Below are 22,198 nucleotides of genomic sequence, written 5' to 3' on the forward strand. Positions count from 1 at the left end.
TAACATCTTTCCTAATTGTAGTGTATTTCTCCAGAACAGAAATGAAAATTTGTACAATACTGTTAATACAGGCTTTATTTTAATCTTACCAGTTTTCCCACTAATTTCATTTTTCTGGTCCAAGATCCAGTCCAGTTGTATTTTGTTATTTCTCCTTACAGTTTCCTAATCTGTGACAATTCCTCAGTCTTTCCTTGTCTCTTATGATCGTAAAACTTTTGAAGAATACTGATCAGATATTTTGTAGACTGCCCTTCTGTTTGGGTTTGTTCACCATTTCCTAATGATTAGAAGGAGATTATACATCTTTGCAAGAGACCCACAGAAACGTGATGCGTGTCCTTCTCCGTGTGTCACATTTGAGGGTCTGTGAGGGCCTGCATCTTCCCAGTGGTCATATGGACCTCAGTCATGTGGTTAGGGCAGCATCTGCCAGGTTTCAACACTGTAAGGGTGTGTCTTTCCCTTGTAATGAATGAATATTTAGGGGGAGATACTTTGAAACTCTGCAGATAATCCTGTTCCTCCTTATACTTTTCTCATGAATTTTAGTGGTGTCTTGTGTACTGCCACTTTTGTTGTGTTTTCCAGGTGGTAATTTTCTTTTCCATTCTACATTTATTAGTTGGAATTCTATAAGTAAAAGCTGTCTCTTCTTCCTCATTTACTTACTTACTCACTCAACTTTTTATTTATATCAGTGTGGATTCATGGCATTTAATTCTGTGAATTATAATCCAGTATGATCATTATAATCCAGTATGATCAAACTGTGCATTTGTGATTTATCTAATCACAGAAATGTAGAGAAGTATAAATGTACCCAGAAAGAAGAAATAGGTTGAGGAATGAAAACATTTGAAAAACAGTATTAAAGATCATTTAAAAGATAAATACTGTTCAGCAATAAGAAAGAATGAAGTATGAATCCATGCTATAGCATAGATGAACCTTGAGAATATACTAAGTGGAAGAAGTGAGTTATGAAAGGTCACAGATGGTGTGGTTCTGTTTAGATATCCCAAATAGGCAAATCCGCAGAGACAGAAAGTAGGTCAGTGGTTGCTAGGGGTTGGGACTGGGTGTTGGGAGGCATGAAGGTTGACTGCTAATAGTGTAGAATTGCTTTTTAGGGCTCTGATAATGTCTTAAAGTTGAGTGTAGTGATGGTGTCACAGCTGTGAGAAGATACTCAACATCACTGAATTGTGTACTTTAAATTGGAGAATTGTTAGTGAATTATATTTCACATAAACCTGTTTAAAAAGAAAGAAAAAACAAATATGGTTATTAAAAATTCATAGAAAGCATTTAAAGTTTCCATAGCAGATAGTGGGTAATTAACACTTAAATATTGGCTGTTCTCATCCAGGCAGAAAATAGAACTATGTATAGAAATATGAAAACTAAATCGTGGAAATACTAGTGTTGTGCTGTACTTAGTATTTTTGAAGTAAGTGAACTTCAGACCATATAATGTATGGCATATTTTAAATTTATATTTAATTAAAAACAAGCTATAAATCAGATCAGATCAGATCAGTTGCTCAGTCATGTCCGACTCTTTGTGACCCCATGAATCGCAGCACGCCAGGTCTCCCTGTCCATCACCAACTCCCAGAGTTGACTGAGACTCACGTCCATCGAGTCAGTGATGCCATCCAGCCATCTCATCCTCTGTAGTCCCCTTCTCCTCTTGCCCCCAATCCCTCCCAGCATCAGAGTCTTTTCCAATGAGTCAACTCTTTGCATGAGGTGGCCAAAGTACTGGAGTTTCACCTTTAGCATCATTCCTTCCAAAGAAATCCCAGGGCTGATCTCCTTCAGAATGCACTGGTTGGATCTCCTTGCAGTCCAAGGGACTCTCAAGAGTCTTCTCCAACACCACAGTTCAAAAGCATCAATTCTTTGGCGCTCAGCCTTCTTCACAATCCAACTCTCACATCCATACATGACCACAGAAAAAACCATAGCCTTGACTAGATGAACCTTTGATGGCAGAGTAATGTCTCTGCTTTTGAATATGCTATCTAGGTTGGCCATAACTTTCCTTCCAAGGAGTAACTGTCTTTTAATTTCATGGCTGCAATCACCATCTGCAGTGATTTTGGAGCCCAAAAAAATCAAGTCTGACACTGTTTCCACTGTTTCCCCATCTATTTCCCATGAAGTGATGGGACCGGATGCCACGATCTTAGTTTTCTGAATGTTGAGCTTTAAGCCAACTTTTTCAGTCTCCTCTTACACTTTCATCAAGAGGCTTTTGAGTTCCTCTTCACTTTCTGCCATAAGGGTGGTGTCATCTGCATATCTGAGGTGATCGATATTTTTCCCGGCAATCTTGATTCCAGCTTGTGTTTCTTCCAGTCCAGCGTTTCTCATGATGTCCTCTGCATATAAGTTAAATAAGCAGGGTGACAATATACAGCCTTAACGAACTCCTTTTCCTATTTGGAACCAGTCTGTTGTTCCATGTCCAGTTCTAACTGTTGCTTCCTGACCTGCATACAAATTTCTCAAGAGGCAGATCAGGTGGTCTGGTATTCCCATCACTTTCAGAATTTTCCATAGTTTATTGTGATCCACACAGTCAAAGGCTTTGGCAGAGTCAATAAAGCAGAAATAGAATATTCCAAATCATTAATTTACAAATTTTTATGTGACTATCTTACACTTGTAAACTTGCTGAGGCTCCCTCTTATAAAATGACTACCTTACTGTCTGTTCAGTAAGGTCTCATCTGCTAGCTATATTTATATGTAACTAGGTATATTTTATTTATATACTGTGTGTGTATATTTATCTATCAATTCATAATAGAGTATTATGTTAATGCTTTCATGTTACAAATAATGTTTAACAAGTAGCTCCCAGGCAGTTTTGGCTGTCATAGTCTACTTCTGTCTTGATGATGACAAAAGAGGCAGTAGAAAATTTAAATTGACACATCCTTGGGGATAGGATAAATGATATTTATCATTTTAAGACTAAATTGACTGGTAAACAAGACAGATCATTTGTAACATTACCCTCTATACTAGTTGGCTTGTCTTCTCTTTATTTTGGTTATAGTTTCTATAAGCTCTTTAAAAATAGACAATGGCAACAAAGAAAATAGGAAGTTGTAAGACCTGTTAAGCTAGGGTTCCAGTCTGAATCTACCACTAACTAGCTGTTTATTCTGTGAGTTTGAAGCCAAAACTTACCTCTTTGGACCCCAGTGACCACATCTGTAATTGAGATTCGTATGTAATTAGCCACAGGCAAATACCTCTTGAGTATGTCTCTGTATTCAGAAAATATTTTTCTTCTCAGTAAACACTAGGTTTATTATTTTGATTTTTATTTTAAATGAGACTGAATTTTGATGGATTATATTTACTTCCACATGTGTTAAGAAGTAATACTGTTGTTTTATATTTACACGATTATTGTATAGGTTCTTATCCAAGATCTCTTGGACATAAAATATGATCAAGATCTGAAAACTTGAGCTGTTGTAGACTATTAAGGTAATCTGTGAAGACATTTAAAGCTGCTGAGTGTCAGCACTTTTAAAATTATCTCATAGGTTTACCTTTTGTGTTTTTTTGTATGTTATAGGCATCAGTAATTCCCCCTATTCCTTTTCTTTTTTTAAGCCCCTGTCTTTCTGTTATTAAGGGCTACACCTTTCTCTCTTAAGGTTTGAGGTTAGGCTTTTTTGAAGTTGGCCTTGGGTTGGCTCATGGAACTTATGTCTTCTTAGAAAAGTGGTTTTGATCAGGCTATATCTGCTCTAATAAAAGATACTTTTTAAGGTTAACAGTAGCTAAATCTGTTCTCTAATGGCATGTCCCATGCTGCACACATTCACTGTTTTAACTTAAGTTTGAAAATGTATCTTTAATTGAAGTACTTTATAGTGTAACTTCGTAAGTGTTTCTCTGTCACATTACTGCATATATCTGACATTAAATGCTGTTTATACATGTGTTTTCCCACGACTTACCTAGGGATCAGGCCCAGCCTCAGGCACAATACCACTGAATTCGATGAACGTGGATGCGGTTTGTGAGAAACTGAAACAAATTGAAGGGCTGGACCAGAGCATGCTGCCTCAGTACTGTGCAACCATCAAAAAGGTGACCTGCACTTTTACCTGCTCACTCGAGGGCACGGGAGGCGGGCTCTGGACAGCGAGCATTTTGTATTTAGGCTATCAAAGATGAGTTCTCTGCTGAGATGGGAAAGCTCAGGTGGAAATAGGTTTCTTACTATTTGTATCCTAAAATTGCCCTTTTATGCCTTAGTTTAGAGATGGATAAAAGAAAGTTCTGTGTTACAATGCTACTTCACAATGATCTCATGTAAGTCAAAAGTGCTTTGATGAGAAATATTGATTGAAAGCTCTAAAGGATTTCAGATTAAGGTTGACAACTACTTACATTTCCAGTATGCAGCATAGAACATTTGAAAGCCTTTTCTGTTACACTTTCTTTAGTTGTAATATTTGTGATTTAACAATTATCCAAGTAAACCACACTTCTTCATGTCCCTCTAATTCTCACTTTCATGTCTTAGAGGACTCTGATCATGTCCTGTTTGATAATACCTATGAGTTTTGGGTTTGCAAGACTGACATATTTGAAGAGGTTCTGTTCTTTCTAGATCTTCTATTGCAATTCCAGTAACTACCATGAACCTGAGATTTCGAGGATGTCTTCCCATGTACAGGGCTAACTGAATCCCAGTTTTAATAGATATTTCTACTAAGTTATACTTTTTCTATCAGAGATACAGTGAAGTAGAACATTAACAACAGCATCTAGTATTTACATACTTTAAAGAATGGCATCTAAAAAGTTAATTATGAACATATATACTATCTTACTGCCCCAAAAAAAATGCACTGGTCATAGCAAACACCTTCTTCTAAGTGATGACTACACATGGACATCACCAGATGGTCAACACCAAAATCAGATTGATTCTATTCTTTGCAGCCAAAGATGGAGAAGCTCTATACAGTCAGCAAAAACAAGACCAGGAGCTGACTATGGCTCAGATCATGAACTCCTTATTATAAAATTCAGACTTAATTAAGTTGAATAAAGTAGGGAAAACCACTGGACCATTCAGATATGACCTAAATCAGATCCCTTACGATTGTACAGTGGAAGTGACAAATAGTTTCAAGGGATTAGATCTGATAGAGTGCCTGAAGAACTATGGATGGAGGTTCTTGACATTATATAGGAGGCAGTGATCAAGACCATCCTCAAAAACAAATGCAAAAAGCCAAAATGGTTGTCTGAGGAGGCCTTACAAATAGCTGACAAAAGAAGAGAAGCTGAAGGCAAAGGATAAAAGGAAAGATATATCTATCTGAAAGCAGCATTCCAAAGAATAGCAAGGAGAGATAAGAAAGCCTTCCTCAGTGATCAATGCAAAGAAATAGAGGAAAACAATAGAATTGGAAAGATGAGATCTCTTCAAGAAAATCAGAGACACCAAGGGAACATTTCATACAAATCATGGGCACAATAAAGGACAGAAATGGTAGGGACCTAACAGAAGCAGAAGATACTAAGAAGAGGCAAGAATACGCAGAACTACACAAAAAAGATCTTCACGACCCAGATAACCACAATGGTGTGATCACTCACCTAGAGCCAGACATCCTGGAGTGTGAAGTCAAGTGGGCCTTAGGAAGTATCACTATGAACAAAGCTAGTGGAGGTGATGGAATTCCAGCTGAGCTATTTCAAATCCTGAAAGATGATGCTGTGAAAGTGCTGCACTCAATATGCCAGCAAATCTGCAAAACTCAGCAGTGGCCACAGGACTGGAAAATGTCAGTTTTCATTCCAACCCCAAAGAAAGGCAATGCCAAAGAATGCTCAAACTACCACACAATTGCCGTCATCTCAGAACGCTAGCAAAGTAATGCTCAGAATTTTCCAAGTCAAGTTACGTGAACCGTGAACTTCCAGATATTCAAACTGGGTTTAGAAAAGGCAGAGGAACCAGAAATCAAGTTGCCAGCATCTGTTGGATCATCAAAAAAAGCAAGAGAGTTCCAGAAAAACATCTGCTTTATTGACTACGCCAAAGCCTGTGACTGTGTGGATCTGAACAAACTGTGGAAAATTCTTCAAGAGATGGGAATGCCAGACCACCTTACCTGTCTCCTGAGAAACCTGTATACAGGTCAAGAAGCAACAGTTAGAACCGGACATGGAACAAAAAACTGGTTCCAAATTGGGAAAGGAGTGCGTCAAGGCTGTATATTGTCACTCTGCTTATTTAACTTACATGCAGAGTACATCATATGAAATGCCAGGCTGGATGAAGCACAAGTTGGAATCAAGATTGCTGGGAGAAATATCAGTAACCTTAGATACACAGATGACACCACCCTTGTGGCAGAAAGTGAAGAGGAACTAAAGAGCCTTTTGATGAAAGTGAAAGAGGCGAGTTAAAAAGCTGGCTTAAAACTCAACATTTAAAAATGAAGATTATGGCATCCGGTCCCATCTCTTCATGGCAAATAGATGGGGCAATAATGGAAACAGCGAGAGACTTTCTTTCGTTGGGCTCCAAAATCACTGCAGATGGTAACTGCAGCCATGACATTAAAAGATGCTTGCTCCTTAGAAGAAAAGCTATGACCAACCTAGACAGCATATGAAAAAGCAGAGACATTACTTTGTGGACAAAGGTCCATCTAGTCAAAGCTATGGTTTTTCCAGTAGTCATGTATGATGTGAGAGTCATGTGTGGATGTGAGAAAAAGAAAGCTGAGTGCCAAAGAACTGATGCTTTTGAACTGTGGTGTTGGAGAAGACTCTTGAGGGTCCCTTGGACAGCAAGGAGATGGAACCAGTTAATCGTAAAGGAAATCAGTCCTGAATATTCATTGGAAAGACTGATGCTGACTGAAGAAAAGACTGATGCTGACTGAAGCTCCAATACTTTGGCCACCTGATGCAAAGAACTGACTCACTCATTGGAAAAGACCCTGATGCTGGGAAAGATTGAAGGCAGAAGGAGAATGGGACAACAGAGGATGAAATGGTTAGATGGCATCACCGACTTGACGAACATGAGTTTGAGCAAGCTCTGGGAGTTGGTGGTGGACAGGGAAGCCTGGAGTGCTGCAGTCCATGGGGTCCCACAGAGTCGGAGACAACTGAGCAATTGAACTGACTGATACTAACTATCTTAGTAACCATAACCTACATTTGGTCAGAAATGCTCAGATAGCACTGGTTTTCTCACAGATGTAGTTAATTCCCGTTTGCAAAAGTGTCCAGCACTGCCTTTCCAAGCCACTGACCTCACTCTCTCCTCTAGGCAGCTTGATTAGAGTCAGGAGAGAGTGAGGCCTCCACATGAATCCTTTGTGGGGATTTTATTTCCCTCAGGACAGTGGTTTTCTCCCTGCTCAGCTCTTTGCTAACAGGCCCTTGCTGTTTAAAGCCCATCATGGCCGTTGGTTTCTTAAGAACTGCTAACCTCCTTGCATTTCCACAGATGACCCCTGCCATAGGCTTGCTCCATACGGTCTTTTCTTCAGAATCAATTTGGAAACTGGGCATTCTATCGATTTTAAATACAGATATCTAATACTTTTACCACAGTTAATAAAGTCAGGTTTTGTATTTTTGTAAAATAAATAAACTGCCTGTTTATTAATCAAGTAAATTCTATCATTCCTCATCAGAGACCCAGTGGTGATGAGATCATTTTTTGTGCATTTAATAGACTGGGAACCTTGTGGTGTACATTTGTGGTCGTTGAGGTTATCTGGTGTAGTTGATGAACATGTTTGTCAGTGCTTACTTTATTTAGAAGTAAACGAAGGCTTACCGGGGCTTCCCTGGTAGGTCAGCTGGTAAAGATTCCACCTGCAATGCAGGAGACCTCAATTCAGTTGCTGGGTTGGGAAGATCCTCTGGAGAAGGGCTAGGCTACCCACTCCAGAATTCTTGGGCTTCCCTGGTGGCTCAGCTGGTAGAGAATCCGCCTACAATGCGGGAGACCTGGGCTCAGTCCCTGGGTTGGGAAGATCCCCTGGAGAAGAGAAAGGCTACCCACTCCAGTATTCTGGCCTGGAGAATTCCATGGACTGTATAGTCCATGGGGTCGCAAAGAGTCGGAGACGACTAAGTGACTTTCACTTTCACTTCATTTAGAACTTTGTCAGTGACTGACCAGCATGCTGACGGACATCTGTGTCCCCTCCCAGCAGCTTGCCTTTGTGCTCAGATTTTATAGGATTAGAGAAGAAAAGTTAACAGTTTTGTTATTGTTCATGGCAGGGTAGGTAGTTTCGGAAATAATTGGGTTTAGCTCTGAGGTTGATCCTTGTGATTTCTTTTACTTGAGTGCCTGAAACGCTTGGGAAAGTATGGAGTGACTTATGTTGTTCAGACTCTGCTTGTTTACTGATTATTACGTGGTATGATAACCTTCTTTAGGTCAGTGTATTCTAGTCTCGAGTATAGATGTGCTTTTTAATCACTGGAAATTCATAACTTCTCACATTTTGTTTTCCCTGTGTTTGGTTTTATTCAGGCGAACATAAATGGCCGTGTGTTGGCTCAGTGTAACATCGATGAACTGAAGAAGGAAATGAATATGAATTTTGGAGACTGGCATCTTTTTAGAAGCACAGTAAGATATTTTTAATACTTGTAGATTTACAACATTTTATAAAAGAAGTGCCAGTAAGTACTGGTCTAAACTGATATTTTCCTATATTTTTAAAAAACATGTAAGAATGACATTTTACACTTGTGTGTAGGGCTCCTGTATGTCCTGTTATGTAGAGTATATACAGCAGCTCTTAGCAATATTTGCTTTTGGGCATTTCACTTGGAAATATGGGAGAGAGACCACCTGCCAATTCTCCATGCTTTCATTGACCAAGATGCTGTCCTTGACCTCATTCAGTCAGGCTTCTGTAACCCTGTAGGCCTTGACCTTGGTATCTGTTCTTGTTGGGCCTGTGTTGCTAAGCTGTAGCAAGAATTCTGTTAAAGTCAGTTTAGAAAGAACCTCACCTTTAATGTCTGATCCCCTTCAATATCTGATCAGATTCCTCATACCATCTCCCCCACCCCACCCCCACCGCCCCCAGTGATGTGCTAGACCCCTGGCCTGCCTCCAGCATAAATCCTGTCAAGATGGTTCGGCCAGAAAACACCCCTCCCCACCCCGATACTCCTGAGGCTTCCTCTTTGCATCTTCCCATCCACTGATCCCCTCGCTCCTGGGCTGTAAATGCCCACGTGTCCATGCTGCTTTCGGAATTGAGCCCAGTTCTGTCCTGAGCTCTCCTTGCCCCACTGCAGTAGCTCCTACTGCTTTAGCTGCCGTCCAGCTCTGCTGCTTAGTGACACGCTCCAGTCATGCTTCATCTTAATGTTATGTTACACTAGTAATGTAATGGCCAAATTAGAATGTACTGTACGTACGATGATTGTCGTCATTCCAGTCATCCTTTAGTATCTGGTGGGGGAGAAGTTCTGAGACCCCCATGATTCCAAAGTCTTTGTATACACAAGTCTTTTCTATAAAATGGCAAGGTATTTGTACATTACACACATCCTCTTATATACTTAAATCACCTACAGATTACTTACAATACCTCATACAGTGCAAATGCTGTGCAAATAGTTGCCAGTGCATGGCAAATTCAAGTGTTGATTTTTGGAACTTTCTGAAATCTTTTTTTCCAAATATTTTCAATCTGTGATTGGTTGATTCTGCAAATGCAAAACCACTGGATTCCGAGGGCCAGCTGTACTACTTTCAGTACAGATGATCCTTGAACAATTTGGAGGTTAATCCACTGACAACTTGGAGTCAGCCCTTCATATCCAGGGCTTCTCCACATCTGTGGATTCAGGCAGCCCTGGACCACGTAGTAAAAACTGCCATCTGCACTATCGAAAAACATCTGTGAGTAGGTGGACCTGCACAGTTCACACCTGTGTCATTCAAAGGTCAGTTGTATTGTTAATATGAAAGATAAGCAGATATAGGAGAAATTTATTTGAAATTCACTTACAGGAAGTTTGCTTTCTCATTTCCATCATAGTAACTTTGTGTTTAATTTTTAAAATAATTTCTAAAGCTTCCAAAATGTGATTTGTCCATGTGGATATTGATGACTTTGTTTACTGTTAAGATATTAGAAATGAGAAATGCAGAAAACCAAGTGGTCCCTGAAGACCCACGTTTACTGAGTGAAAACAGCAGCTCTGTTCCTCATGGTGAACCTGCTCGTCGCTCCGCACACAGCGAGCTGCCCCACACCGAGCTCTCCAGTCAGGCTCCCTACACCCTGAACTTCAGCTTTGAAGAGCTGAACACGCTCGGCCTGGACGAAGGGGCTCCTCGCCACAGCAACCTGAGTTGGCAGGTATTTACTGGAATGCCATTATTTACATGAGCCGAAGAGGAAGGACGGGGTTGAATTAGCCAGGATTCTGTTGGTGCATTCAGGTAGTCATTTAGAAACTCTTCAGTGAGTCCCCAAGTGAACAGGGTGGAGGGAGGCGGCCCTGTTCTCCAGGAGCTGTGTTCTTCTGGAGAGGACAGTCAGTAAAACAGAGACAATGACATTATTTCTGAAGTTGATAAGAATTGTGAAAACAGTAAAATAGAGCAAAAGCATTGAAGGTAAATAGGAACTGGGCTCTCTAGGTAGTTAGCTGAATTCATCCTTCACTTGCTATTTTCTTGTTCAGTTCAGTAAGCATTGGCTTAAGGTACATCTTCACGGATATTCATTTCCTTTTTATTATCTGATGTTGGACATGGAGGGGCTCACTCTTTGGATGTTCTTAGAAGAGAAAGGACAGGCGAGGATCAGGATTAAAAACAAAAGTGAGAGAACGTCAGAAGGAGAAAGGGAAACAAGTGAGGAAGAGATCAGAGCAGGGCACAGAATGGAGAAGACGAGCGGGGAAGAAAAACAGGAAGTAGTTACAAAGAGCTCTATGGAAAGGGAACTGTATTTAGAAAAAGCAATGCCTGTTAGGCCTGCTGTTTGTAAGGATGTGGTGTTTGGTTTGGTAATAAAAATATTTTTTTTTGTTGTAACTTTTTTCTACCTACTATAAATCTTGTTTCTTTAAGTTGGGAAAGCATTTTATTATTGTGTATTAACTAAGATAAAAATTTCTATATTTTTCAGTAAATTAAGTCCACACTTGACCCTTTTATCTCTCTGTTTGAACAACAGTGATCCCTTTATTTTCTCTGGAATTCCTTTGAACATTTCCTGAGAAATCCTCATCCTCCATACTTGGTGTTCCCACCATGCCCTGGCAGCTCTCCCAGCCTCTCTTCAGTACCACTACTCTCAAACTTATTTCAAATCTTAGAACCCTTTTACACTCTTAAAAATTATTGAAGGACCCGTAAAGAGCTTTTGTTTTTGTAAGTTTTATCTTTCAGTATTTGCCATATTAGAAATAAAAAACTGAGAAACTTAAAAATAAACCAATTATCTTTTAAACCAGTGTAAACCAACATAGATGACACTTTTATGAAAAATGGCTATTTTTGAGAACAAAACATATTTATTGAAAATGATAATTGTGTTACCAATCTTTCATGCCTGGCTTAATAGTAGTCAGCTAGATTCCCTTAGCTGCTTCAGCATTCAGTCTCTTGGGAGGTCACACATGAGGGAACCTCTGGGGACTCCACTGTGCATTATTGTGAGAATGCAAGTGGAAAGGCAAAGGTCATCTTCATATGCTTAGGAAAACAGTTTGGCCCTCATGGATCCCTGGGAGGGGTACAAAGACTGCACTTGGCGTGAGGGAGTGGCATCGTCCTTTCAGTGTTCACTGGGTCTAAGGGAAACTTGTTGCGAGCTGGGTTATTTCCTCCCTGTACAAGGAAGACTCTACCTTATTTCTGCTTTGTTTCAACCTTGGCTCTTTCCTTTCTCAAACTTCCTTGATTCCTTTCTCTCCATTTCCTTCCTTTTTTCCCCTAATCTTTACTTCTTACTCCTTGTGTATTACCTTCTCTGGGATCTAAAGCAATTCTCATCTTAAAACTTCACATTGGAGATCAAACATCTAAAAATATTTTATTTCTTTGTTTACTTGGACCTGACTGTTGACCTCGTGGCTTCCATTTCTATTCATTTGGATCCAATATTCATCTTCTCCATTTCACTCTATACTTTGGCTCTAAAATTTTTTGTTTTTGTTTTTGTTTTGCATTTTGAGTACATTTACTCTCTCTGAATTGAAATTTGACAGAAACTTCATGTTGTGCAAGTTGAAAAAGGTTCTTTTTAACATACGTTGAAGATGTGAGTATTTTGTTCTTGAGATCCTATCTTAACTCTCATTTTCTTTCTCTTCTCTAAGAGGCACTTTTATATTTTATCAATGAAGGTGACTTTTGCCTTAAATAAATTTAAAAGTTTGAAATTTTAAAAGCAAATCCTAAGGTTGTTAATATAACCTTAAATTATACTTTTAAATATTAACAGTAAACTAATTTTATTAAAATTTATATAAAGCTTTCTAATAACACTAAAATTACTCATAAGTTCACAGCTTTTGTTAAACTGTGTTATACAGAATTCTTTTAAAAGAATTTGGTATTTTTAATAACTTTAACAATTCTTATTGTCCATATATATATATATATTTCCTAAGCTCATGTTTATTTTGCCTTTTTTTGGTTTGTTTGAATTCTTAAATTATTATTGTTTGTTTTTTTTTGTCTTCACAGTCACAAACTCGCAGAACCCCAAGTCTTTCCAGTCTCACTTCCCAGGATTCCAGTATTGAAATTTCAAAGCTTACTGATAAGGTGCAGGCTGAGTATCGAGACGCTTATAGAGAGTACATTGCTCAGATGTCTCAGTTAGAAGGGGGCACAGGTTCCACAACCATGAGTGGCAGGTCTTCTCCACACAGCACGTATTACATGGGTCAGAGTTCATCTGGGGGCTCCATTCACTCTAGTCTAGAACCCGAGAAAGGGAAGGATAGTGAACCAAAGCAAGATGATACGCGGAAGTCTTTTCTGATGAAGAGGGGAGATGTTATAGATTATTCCTCATCAGGAGTTTCCACCAATGATGCCTCACCCCTGGATCCTATTACCGAGGAAGATGAAAAATCCGATCAGTCAGGCAGTAAGCTTCTCCCAGGCAGGAAGTCTTCAGAAAGGTCAAGTCTCTTCCAGACAGACCTGAAGCTGAAGGGAGGTGGACTGCGCTATCAGAAACTCCCGAGTGACGAAGACGAGTCTGGGACAGAAGAGTCAGACAACACTCCGCTGCTCAAAGATGACAAAGACAAGAAAGCTGAAGGGAAAGCAGAGAGAGCGTTGAAGTCTCCAGAGCACAGTGCAGAGCCCATTCGAACCTTCATCAAGGCCAAAGAGTACTTGTCAGATGCCCTCCTTGATAAAAAGGACTCCTCTGACTCAGGAGTGAGGTCCAATGAGAGCTCGCCCAACCACTCCCTTCACAACGAGGCGGCAGATGACTCCCAGCTTGAAAAGGCCAACCTCATAGAGCTCGAAGATGACCCCCACAGTGGAAGACGGGGAGTCCCACACAGCCTGAGTGGCCTGCCAGACCCCCTCGTAGCCCGGATGTCCATTTGCTCCGAGGACAAGAAGAGCCCTTCCGAATGCAGCTTGATAGCCAGCAGCCCCGAGGAAAACTGGCCAGCATGCCACAAAGCCTACAACCTGAATCGCACCCCCAGCACTGTGACCCTGAACAACAACAGTGCCCCGGCTAACAGAGCCAACCAGAATTCCGATGAGACGGAGGGGCTGAGGGAGACGCCTCAAGTCCTCCTGAGGTCAGGCTCCAGTTCCCACTCCACCACTCTGCAGAATGAGAACCTGAAGAGCATGGCACACAAGCGAGGCCAGCGTTCCAGCTACACGAGGCTCTCAAAGGACTCCTCAGAGCTCCACGCAGTAGCCTCCTCTGATAGTACAGGTTTTGGAGAAGAAAGGGAGAGCATTCTTTAAGAAGAACAAGCACAAGTAGAATAGCATTACTGTGCCCCTGTGACAGGACTGACCTGAGTTTTTAGTGACTCCATCTGTGCACGTTTTCTTTGTCCATTTCACTCACAAAGCCTTCACGGATGAGAAGATCTTGGGTAAAAGAGAGACATACTGTACAGCAGAGGGAAGTGTGAGAAAGCCTGGCTCATCCATCAGCCCCATTGTCTTTGTACTTAGAAGCATAAAATCCCACTATTGTTATGACACCTTTCATTGGCATACAGCTGCAAGACAAGATCTGAGTATACAGATAGGTCAGAAAGTTTATTAAATATAAACTGAATTTGCCAACAAAAGTAACAAGCTAGAGACTCCTTTTGAGGAACATTCATTCACTAAATATTTGAGGGAAGACATGATGCTGAGTGAACCAGAAGCACATTTTGCTCTTAAGGGGTGAAAAGTCATGGAATAGCCTTTAGAGACTAAAGGTTAATGCTCTGTAAGTTGAGACTGTGTGCTATATAACAGATTGCTTATCAAAGAGTTTTAAAATTGTAAGTAGAAAATATAAAGAGGGCTTTAAAAGTTGATAAAAGAGTGAGTCAACAGTGTCCAGAGTAGAGCCCCAGAAACTGGGCCTTTGTGAGTGGCTAGTAGGTTGGCCCATGGGGCGAGGGGCATCACCTCCCTATGACCTAGACACTCTTCTTTCTAAATCAAGAGACCTGTCCCTATATCAGCATGTGAATTCTGGGGGAGGATCATATGAAACACTTATAGAAAAAAAGTTTAAAGACATGTAACAAAGCAAGGGTAAAAGATGAATCTTGTGTGACTTCATTTACTGATAGCAGAGTTAAGAGAACGGTCCCATTGAAGTGTGGTGTGGACTGGAGATGCCCCCTGCCATCATGTGTTGACATCTTTTTGGCCTTTTTAACATAACATATCCATGTAGCACAGTAATCTTCAGTCACAAATAGGATTGTAGATGTTGAGATCCTAGATGAGCAGTTACCTAAATGTGGTGTTAACATTTTTGACGTTTTCCACTTAACCGGATTTTTATTGACATGCTGAATAGTTTGTTTATTTGACCAGTCGTCGCATTAAAAAGTTGCCTCTTATGGGTTTCATTGCCTTGCTGTTTGAGTGTAATCTAACATTTCCATGAAGCGTTTATTTTGCATGACTTTAACAAATGTTTTAATCAATTAAAAAAGAAGGCAGAATGTTGTTGACGTTATATGTTGAAATGTTAACATTTTAGTATTTATAGTGTTTATTAGTTTGCAGTATTGTGTAATCAGCAGTTATTTCAGGGGCAATGTTTTGTTCCTTTTCAGGTGAGTAGATGCAGCTTAATATCATTGTAGTGTATTCTTTATTCTGTTTGTGAAGTTAATACCAGAGTATTAAGTGTACGAATAGATTTAGAACACAATAAAAGAATTGCATGCTATTCTGAGTCATGAATTTTTATTCACTGCAGTGATGATTCACATTTTGATTAAAAATAAAAAAGTAATTTGTGTGTTTGTTTTGTCAGAGGTCTAAAGTTCGTTGAAGACGTTCAGGTTCACGTAGCAGTCACGCAGCTGGCAGGAGTGTCCTGAGTGACTCTCCCTGGTCTTTTGGAGTGCATGGCTGTTAGGTCCAGCGTCTGAATGGTGCTTTTGTGAAGCATAGTGCCCAAGCGCAGCTCAGTACCGTGCGTTTCTGTAACCACAAGAAGTGGGTTTTCCAGATCCTGGGAAGATGTCAGTTTAATTTGTTGCATGAGCATCCTGGAAAAGTTTGCTTTTTCACAGTGCTTTAGAAATTGACAAACCAAATGGGTTATTGAGTCGCACTATCATCCCTTCGAGTCTGTGTGTCCGTGTGTGTGTGTGTATCTGTATCTGTTTATAACCTGTAGCCCAGCCTGACTCGCACATATGCAAAACTTTGCTGTAAACTGGGTGAAAAATGACAGAAAAGAATCAGTGCTCTAAATTTGCCAGTCCCTTAAAGAGTCTGCCTCAGTTAGCATCTTGCCGTGTTTTGTAAACTGTTTCACCTTTACTCTAAGCCACAGATAGTTCTGTCCACATAGCTAACGTTCAGGCAGATTCATTGACCACAGACGTGTGGGGTGGTACCTGTGAGAATGGCCTTTCTGTAGAAGAGACTGGAAAAGAACTGATGCTCTCTCAGTTGATACAGTTTTCATGATGCTTAGTGTTTAAGGATCAGCTCTCAAATTTGGGGAAACTTAAAATTCCTAACAACCATTTTCAGTATTAACATGAAAACTTGTTTTTGTCTTATATTTTATTTATGTGAGTTTTACACAGCAGTCAGAATAAGTTTAATTGCCTAGCCAAATAATTTAAGAAACTTATTTGCTAAAATTCTTAAATTGAGAACTCTTGAGATCACCTGCATGCTATAGTTCTGAGTGAAATATATTTGTAATCATGAATTTTTCCCTTATAAATACTAAGTATTAGAAAATATTTGTGAATGAAATTAAATCCCTTATCCTTCTGGCTAAAATACTAAATTTAAAAGGTTTTAAGATTATATAAGTTTTGGCTATACCAGGAATTCTCAGCCTGTTTAGAAGTATCCTAGGTTAAAAATCCCTGAATTCCTGGTTAACTCTTGAGTAAAATCAATACAGCTACCAGGAAAGGAGAACCAGAGGGCACTGTCCCCTCAACTTTATGGAGTGACATTGAGGAAATAAGCTGGTAAAAGAAAGGAGCCATGAAATTAACTTCTTTACACTTGAGACTGAATATATCTAGGCTCCCTCACTGCTCGCCCTTCTGGAATTATGCTGACACTTGGCAGAAGGGAAGGAACAGCCGATGGGACTTTTTTGCTTGGGGTAGGGGTTGGGGGGTGACCAGCCTGGGTGGGCTACCTGAAATGATTGCATTTTTGATTTCCAGGTTCTGGTGCCCTTAACCCTTCCCTAACTCAGAATTCTAAGCATAGGCCATAATTTTGCAAATGAATTGGGAAACATAAATTAATCTATAACTGAGAGCCTCCTTTTGGATGGTCTTTTAATGGCTCATCACTTCAGAGAGGTTGAGAATCCTTGGTTGAGACTGATTAACTAGAAGGCAAATTTAAAATCTTACATATCTCAAACCCTTTCATGCCTAGGAAGAAAATGCTGCCTTTGAGATAGATAGATCTTCCGAGGGATCCAGTTTAAGCTAAGGTATGTAAAAAATTAGTTATCAAAGTCATTAGTTTTAAGCCACCACTGAAACAGTTCTTACCAAGAAGAGAATTAATATTCTCACCACTTTAAAAAGAATTATGGTTAAAAGTAAGAAATGGCTAAAACAGTTGGTAGAAATCAACCACCACTGTCACCGACATGGTGAAAGCCTTTTAAGTAGAATGTACGGCCTTTAAAGCACGGCCTTGGTTAACTCCATGCTGCTGTGCCCTGGTCTGGGGGTGAGAGCTTTCTTAAAAGGGCAAGAGTTCTTTGAACAGGTCTGGCTGGCTCTGTGGTGAGCTCTGAATCTCCAGTTACAGTGACACATTAAAAAATAAGGAATTAATAGGAATAAATGGATCCATCAAGAAAGGCAAACAATGATTTCCAGACTATTAGTAGAATGACTCCTCAAAGTCAGTAAAACAGCACGTGGTTTGACCTCACCGAAGTGAGATCCAACCAAAACTGGCCAGAACTGTGAATTACAATGATACTGTACAAGAAAGGCAGTGGGACTGTCTTGAGGTCCACAGAATGTTCTGACAGTGTCTATACAGGGTGATCAGCTCGTTTACAGAGACTACGGTTATGTCCTTAGTTTCCTGAGGTTAATATGCTTTGTGTAATGTTACGTCCCGCCTGCCTACGCGGGAGATGTAAGAGATGCAGGTTTGATCCCTGGAAAGATCCTCTGGAGAAGGGCATGGCAACCACTCCAGTATTCGTGCCTGGAGAATCCCATGGACAGAGGAGCCTGGCGGGCTACAGCCCATAGGGTTGCAAAGAGCTGGACACGACTGAAGCTGCTAAGCACGTGCAGTGTTCTTTACACCAGTGATGTATAATATGAGCCTTTTAGTTTTGCCCAGATTTAACAAAACACAATCTATCAAATGATTATTAGAACTTGAATAAAATTTTACTTTAAAAAAACATTGAACTCCATGCTCCCTGCTACTCAAATTGAGTTGCTTAAAATAAGATCATCTTGATTACCCACCATTGTTCTCTTAATTTTAACGTGTTTTATACTTATTTACCTCATTTTCTTTCAAGGCGACAAGGGCTCTAGGTCTTAGTACCCTGCTCATAGACCATTCCTTCTGACAATTCGGTTACCTTCTCACAGTTGTTGGCTCCTCACCAAATACAAGGGGGTAAAGAAGAGACCACCTACAACTCAGTGATCCTGCTTCCGGTTGGTTGAAGAAGAGAGATTTGTTACTTCTGCCAGTTTTCTTTGTTCCACATAGTTGTAAAATTTGAATTCATTTTAATGAAGTGTTTCTTTTAGAAAATTTTAGGTAAAAGCCTGAATGTATAGCAAAATGCATGTAAATAAACTCCTATATAACTTGACATTTCTTATATCATCTTCTTGGTCAAGTGTCTAGTAAAAAGTTAGACTGTTATTTTCAAAATTACCAAACTTGCACTTTTTAGTTGTGTTTCAGAGAATTTATAGACTGTATATTGTTATACTTAATGCAAATTAAACTCTTTTTATTTTCAAAGAATTTATTTTCTTTTTGAGTTCTTTGAGTTTTTCCCCTCCCTCTATGTTTTACCTGAGTTCACTCTTTTTGTGTCCTAAGTTTTTTTTTTTTTTTTGGTTATCATGTGTTCATCCATTTTACCATAAAACACTCCTTAGAGTATTAGAATGGGAAAGAACCTCAAGAATGCCTGATTTCAGATGGCCAGGGGGCACACAGTCAGTACTTGATAAGGGAGTGAATAATGAATGCCTGAACTAGGAGAGTTTGCCCACAAACCCTAAAAATACTGAATTTGAATGCTTTCAGACAGTATGTTTATGCTATAGTTCTTACAGACCTTGCCCTCCCCTCCATTCAATACAATGAATGGTGTTGTCATTTTAACAATATTAAGTTCTCCCCCCTTCCCTATCACCTTATACCCACCTGCTACCTGTCTGACCGTATAAACTTTTCTGTTTATGACTCTGGGAATCTTTCAGGACATGATATCACGCATTGCTAAAAACTCTCAGGGAGGAAGACCCATGGCCCATGTTGATGAACGCTGTCACGGTGAAGTGCCGGCTGTCTGCCCTACGTGGGTGTATTTTACAGTCCCCGTGTGCCTTAGCCTTTTGTCTAGTCCTTTGTGGAGATGCCCGTCTTATAAATTAATTACAGAATCAAATTAAAATGGTTCAGTTCGACATTTTACTTCAGGATACTGAAGATATTTTTACGTATAACTTGGCAACAATGAGCATGTTTTCCCTGAGCCCAAGTTGCCCATGTCGTTACTGTAGGGGTAGGTAATGTCAAGACCATCCCCCCAAATCTGATACGTAGGTTTACCCTTTCTCCAGCTCCAATTTTCAACGTTCTTTTTTCCCCAGTAGGGACAGTTATTTTCATTGACCACTGCTCATTGCTGTCTCTCATTCCTTATGTCAGGCTCACTACTCTGATAAATCTGAACTAGAATACATAAATTATACTGGGATTCTGGCTGAATGGTTTATATTTGAGTGGGCCATTATGTGTGGATTGAAAATTTCTTTATTAAGGTAGGCTAACCACTGTTCCAACCACCTCAAAATCTCATGGACTTAATACATTTGAGGTTTGTTGATTGTTCCTGTAACAGTTCAGTGTTGCCTAAGTTGACAAAGATTCAGGAGCCCAGGCTTCTTCACTTTTTGGTTCCACCAGTTCCCAAAGCTGAATCCAGGGTCCTTTGTCTCATCTTCTGCGTTCTGTTGATACAAGGGGAGGAGAGAGGGGCGAGGCCCACACATGGGAAGTTTATATCGTCCAGGTATGGAAGTGGCATTTGCCCATTCCACTGGCCTTCCTAAGGCCCCTGGTCATACTGAGCTGCAAGGGTGGCTGCGGAATTAGGTGAACTGTATGCCCTGGAGAAGGAGTGAGTGTTTTGGTAGCTCATGGTCATCTTCCCACCTAGATACCTGACATGAATGTTGCAGATTCAACACTGTGACTCATCTTGTTTTCAACTTTAATTGCAGTATTTTTTTTAAGGCATCTCTTAATTTTTGCTTTGTATGCAATTTTCATGCTGGTACGATTTCTATTAAAATCGTAACACCTAACCTGGAAGATTTTAGGATTTTAAGGGAAAGTAATTTTCAACTAGTTATTTCCATACATCTGAGGAACTTCACAAGTTTCTAATATCGAGCAGGCTGCAGGGAAAATTAAGCAAGGTTAAGAATGAAAAGAATTATGTTTCACAATTTCTGTAGAATCCTTTTTTATCCAAAGACTCAGACCATCCATAATCTTCCTGATTCTTAAAATTTGATTATAGAGCAAGCTGACTGTTGCAAGAATCTATCCTTTCAACGTGCTTCCTCCTAGAAGAGCGGCAACAGGACCTAGTTGCTTCTTGTACCAGGAAGACGTGGCAGGACGTGGTCCTGGGAGGCCCCTGCTCCTGGCACAGGGACTGGGAGTTAAACAGAAGCTAAACTCCTGTTAGTGGGCACTCCCATCTGGGAAGTGCAGCTCCCACACTTAGAAAGCAGTGCAAAAATAAGACTTTATGTCTACTATTTTGTTTTTAAACAAATTCATCTGCAATCTAACTCTGTTGACCGCTTTCCAGTTTTTTTTTCCTATTGGTATTTCATCAATTTCAAGATGCAGTTTTTCACACCTTGACTTTTCTGAAATATCTTCCATAACATCAATGGGAACATTGATATTCCCATTTTTCCTTCAATGTTTCCTAAACTAATGACACATCCCACAGTTGATATCGTCTTGTTTGGATTGATGAGACATTATTTTATGCTGTGGTCACATTGAGTTGTATCTTTAGCAATAGTAATGGACTAGTGATGGTTTATAGTCAACTGATCCCCCACATTTAACATTTGATGTTGAATATTTGTTTTATCAGTTATTCTGTATTCATTTTGGATAATGTTATACATTTATTATAATTTAAGTTTACATTTATTGAACACATATGCCTCATATTGCTCTATAATCTCTATATGTAACTAATTTAATCTCCACAACTTCATGAATTAATCACTATTATCCTCAATTGACAAATGAAAAACTGAGTAATTTCCCAAGGTCATACGGCTTCTAAGTGGCAGAGCTAGAGTTCAAGCCCAGGCAGTGGACTTCAGAAGGCGCACTCTTAATTACATTTATCTGCATTGTTCTTTAGCTAATTGGGGATGAGTCAATTTTACACTTATTTCAAGATACACTTCAACTATAGCTTAATTTGCTGTACCGTTACCATTGTCTACTTGTTTTAAAATAGGGTTTGGGGTTTAAGAAAATGTCTTTAAAAAATCTGTAGCCATGTAAATTACATATATAGGGAAAATTCTGTTTTTTTTTTTTTTAAAACATCAAACATCTTTATTCCTACTAGTTGTTTTGGAAAATGTTTAATTTTTTATTTAAAAATCTTTATTTTTTTTTTAACATGCTTTACCCCATTATCATTCATGGATTAGACTATCACATTAAAGTTGTACATAGTGCTGGATATATTAATTTTATTTGCAGTCTTGTTATATGGTTTTCAAATAGTTGCCCTTCTATATGCCTATTGTCAGTATTCTGTGTTAGATTGCAATCTTAAATACCACTATATGTATTTTTCTTTATATTTTATTATTAAAAGTACTAATACTTAATAAATGTTAATAGATAAGTAATATATATATATTGCCTATCTAAAAAATCATTACTGCAGCAGTTTTTGTTTTTGTTTTTTTTTAATGATTCTGGTCACTGTCTCCTAAGAAGAAAAGAAAATAGGCAAAATGAGACTTTCTGTCTTTCTTAATGTCAGCTAGTCACTAAATACAAGAAACCAATAGACACATCAATTATTAGTGGGTTGACAGTGGATTGAGGTGGTGGTGGGTGACAATTTAGTTTTATATAATTACCTGCCTAATAATTTGAGTGCTTATTCAAGCCAGATACTGTTATAGGCATT

At 39.4% G+C, this 22,198-nt stretch overlaps 1 protein-coding gene across 21 annotated transcripts in view; it reads left to right on the top strand.

The window, feature by feature from the left end:
• KIDINS220 (kinase D interacting substrate 220) overlaps positions 1-18,744 on the top strand; it is a 96,137-nt gene extending 77,393 nt beyond the window's left edge. For 12 of the 21 annotated variants that reach the window (XM_044926277.2, XM_025261587.3, XM_025261586.3 and 9 more), the window contains 4 exons: positions 3,996-4,124; positions 8,563-8,661; positions 10,181-10,414; positions 12,757-15,463. In XM_044926277.2, coding sequence (XP_044782212.2) covers positions 3,996-4,124; positions 8,563-8,661; positions 10,181-10,414; positions 12,757-14,019 — 1,725 coding nt within the window. In that variant the 3' untranslated portion in view covers positions 14,020-15,463. The other 9 variants (XM_044926282.2, XM_044926285.2, XM_044926284.2 and 6 more) reach the window with 6 other exon arrangements.
• Positions 18,745-22,198: the final 3,454 nt, after the last annotated feature.

The sequence above is a fragment of the Bubalus bubalis genome, chromosome 12, assembly GCF_019923935.1.
Source record: "Bubalus bubalis isolate 160015118507 breed Murrah chromosome 12, NDDB_SH_1, whole genome shotgun sequence".
NCBI lineage: Eukaryota > Metazoa > Chordata > Mammalia > Artiodactyla > Bovidae > Bubalus > Bubalus bubalis.